General features: G+C 45.4%; 1 protein-coding gene across 1 annotated transcript in view; it reads left to right on the top strand.

Annotated features, from left to right (window-relative positions):
* The window catches only part of LOC143292202 (MAGUK p55 subfamily member 7-like), a 26,549-nt gene that overhangs the window by 22,474 nt on the left and 1,575 nt on the right, over nucleotides 1–2,500 (top strand). Inside the window, exon 16 of the mRNA XM_076602385.1 lies at nucleotides 2,384–2,500. This exon is cut by the window's right edge and continues 21 nt beyond it. Coding sequence (XP_076458500.1) covers nucleotides 2,384–2,500 — 117 coding nt within the window. The remainder of the gene's footprint in view (nucleotides 1–2,383) is intronic.

The following is a 2,500-nucleotide window of genomic DNA, read 5'->3' on the forward strand; positions in this document are numbered from 1 at the left end:
AGTGATCGTGGCCTAGTGAAGCCGTTCACTTCGTTTTTTTAATTACACGTGACAGTGATCGTGGCCTAGTGAAGCCGTACACTTCGTTTTTCAGTTACACGTGACAGTGATCGTGGCCTAGTGAAGCCGTACACTTCGTTTTTCGATTACACGTGACAGTGATCGTGGCCTAGTGAAGCCGTACATTTCGTTTTTCAATTACACGTGACAGTGATCGTGGCCTAGTGAAGCCGTTCATTTCGTTTTTCAATTACACGTGACAGTGATCGTGGCCTAGTGAAGCCGTACATTTCGTTTTTCAATTACACGTGACAGTGATCGTGGCCTAGTGAAGCGTGCACTTCGTTTTTCAATTACACGTGACAGTGATCGTGGCCTAGTGAAGCCGTAAAATTCGTTTATCGATTACACGTGACAGTGATCGTAGCCTAATGAAGCCGTACATTTCGTTTTTCAATTACACGTGACAGTGATTATGGCCAAATGAAGCCGTACATTTCGTTTTTCAATTACACGTGACAGTGATCGTGGCCTAGTGAAGCCGTACACTTTATTTTTCAGTTACACGTGACAGTGATCGTGGCCTAGTGAAGCCGTACACTTTATTTTTCAATTACACGTGACAGTGACCGTGGCCAAGTGAAGCCGTACACTTTATTTTTCAATTATACGTGACAGTGATCGTGGCCTAGTGAAGCCGTACACTTGTTTTTTTCAATTACAAGTGACAGTGATCATGGCCTAGTAAAGCCGTACATTTGTTTTTTCAATTACACGTGACAGTGATCGTGGCCTAGTGAAGCCGTACACTTCGTTTTTCAATTACACGTGACAGTGATCGTGGCCTATTGAAGCCGTACAATTCGTTTTTCAATTACACGTGACAGTGATTGTGGCCTAGTGAAGCCGTACACTTTATTTTTCAATTACACGTGACAGTGATCGTGTCCTAGTGAAACCGTGCACTTCGTTTTTCAATTACACGTGACAGTGATCGTGGTCTAGTGAAACCGTGCACTTCGTTTTTCAATTACACGTGACAGTGATCGTGGCCTAGTGAAGCCGTACACTTCGTTTTTCAATTACATGTGACGTAATCGTGGCCTAATGCAGCCTCTGACTTCATTTTTCAATTACATGTGACGTAATCTTGGCCTGTTGGAGTTTTTTTTACTTCATTTTTCAATTACATGTGACGTGGTCATGGCTTAGAGGAGCCTCTGACTTCATTTTTCAAGTACACGTGACGTAATCCCGGCCTAGTGCAGCCTTTGACTTCATTTTTCAATTACATGTGACGTGATCATGGCTTGGAGGAGCCTCTGACTTCATTTTTCAATTACATGTGACGTGGTCATGGCTTAGAGGAGCCAATGACTTCATTTTTCAATTACATGTGACGTGATCATGGCTTAGAGGAGCCAGTGACTTCATTTTTCAATTACATGTGACGTGGTCATGGCTCAGAGGAGCCAATGACTTCATTTTTCAATTACATGTGACGTGATCATGGCTTAGAGGAGCCAATGATTTCATTTTTCAATTACATGTGACGTGATCATGGCTTAGAGGAGCCTTTGATGTCGTTCAACTGCATGTGACGTGGTCGTGGCCTGATGGAGTGGTGGCTTAGTGGTAACTTGTCCGCCCACAGGACGCAAGAGAATCTGACTGCACGGGATGGAACCCCGCACACGCTAAGTATTTTTCTTCGCCCCTCCATCCACTACACCTTGAACGGTGGTCGGTCTGGACAGCTAGTCTCTCGGATGAGACGATAAAACCGAGGTCCCGTGTGTAGCATACACTTCGCGCAACACAGGGGCTGCCCCTGGAAAACTTCTGTAGAAAAATCCACTATGAAAGGAAAACAAATGCCCCCTTAGACAGAAATTAAAGGAAACAAACAAACAAACAACCCCCCCCCCTCCTGCCCCTAAAATAGTGGCACTGCACTATAGCGACGCGATCTCCCTGGGGAGAGCAGCCCCGAATTTCACACAGAGAAATCTCTTGTGACATAGAATAATGCAATACAGTACAGTGCAATACAATGTAATCCTGTTTTACGGTTCACTTCTACTTCCCGCCCTTATGTCTCTCTTCTCTCCTTCTCTGATTATACAATCCCGATCATATTTTGTGTCTCCCCCCACCCCCTCTCCCCCGCATGTCTATGTGTGCGCGCGCGCTCGTGCGTGCGTGCGTGCATGTGTGATGGTGTGCGCGTGCATGTGTGCAGCATAGGTATTATTACATAAGTTCATGCTGGTACAATTTTTGTTTTGTATGCATATCACTGAGAAATCTGAATCTGTATGATTATGTGTTTTATTCCCAACGACAGCAAATTAACCCTTTTAATCCCCCCCGTTCGTTGCAGGCCCTCAAGTTTCTACGCACATACGAACTGAAGCCTTACGTCATCTTCATCAAGTCGCCCACCCTGGACAAGCTGAAAGAGAGCCGTATGCCGGCCAGAGCCAGGGCCACTGAGGCC

The sequence above is a fragment of the Babylonia areolata genome, chromosome 18, assembly GCF_041734735.1.
Source record: "Babylonia areolata isolate BAREFJ2019XMU chromosome 18, ASM4173473v1, whole genome shotgun sequence".
In the NCBI taxonomy this organism is placed as follows: Eukaryota; Metazoa; Mollusca; class Gastropoda; order Neogastropoda; family Buccinidae; genus Babylonia; species Babylonia areolata.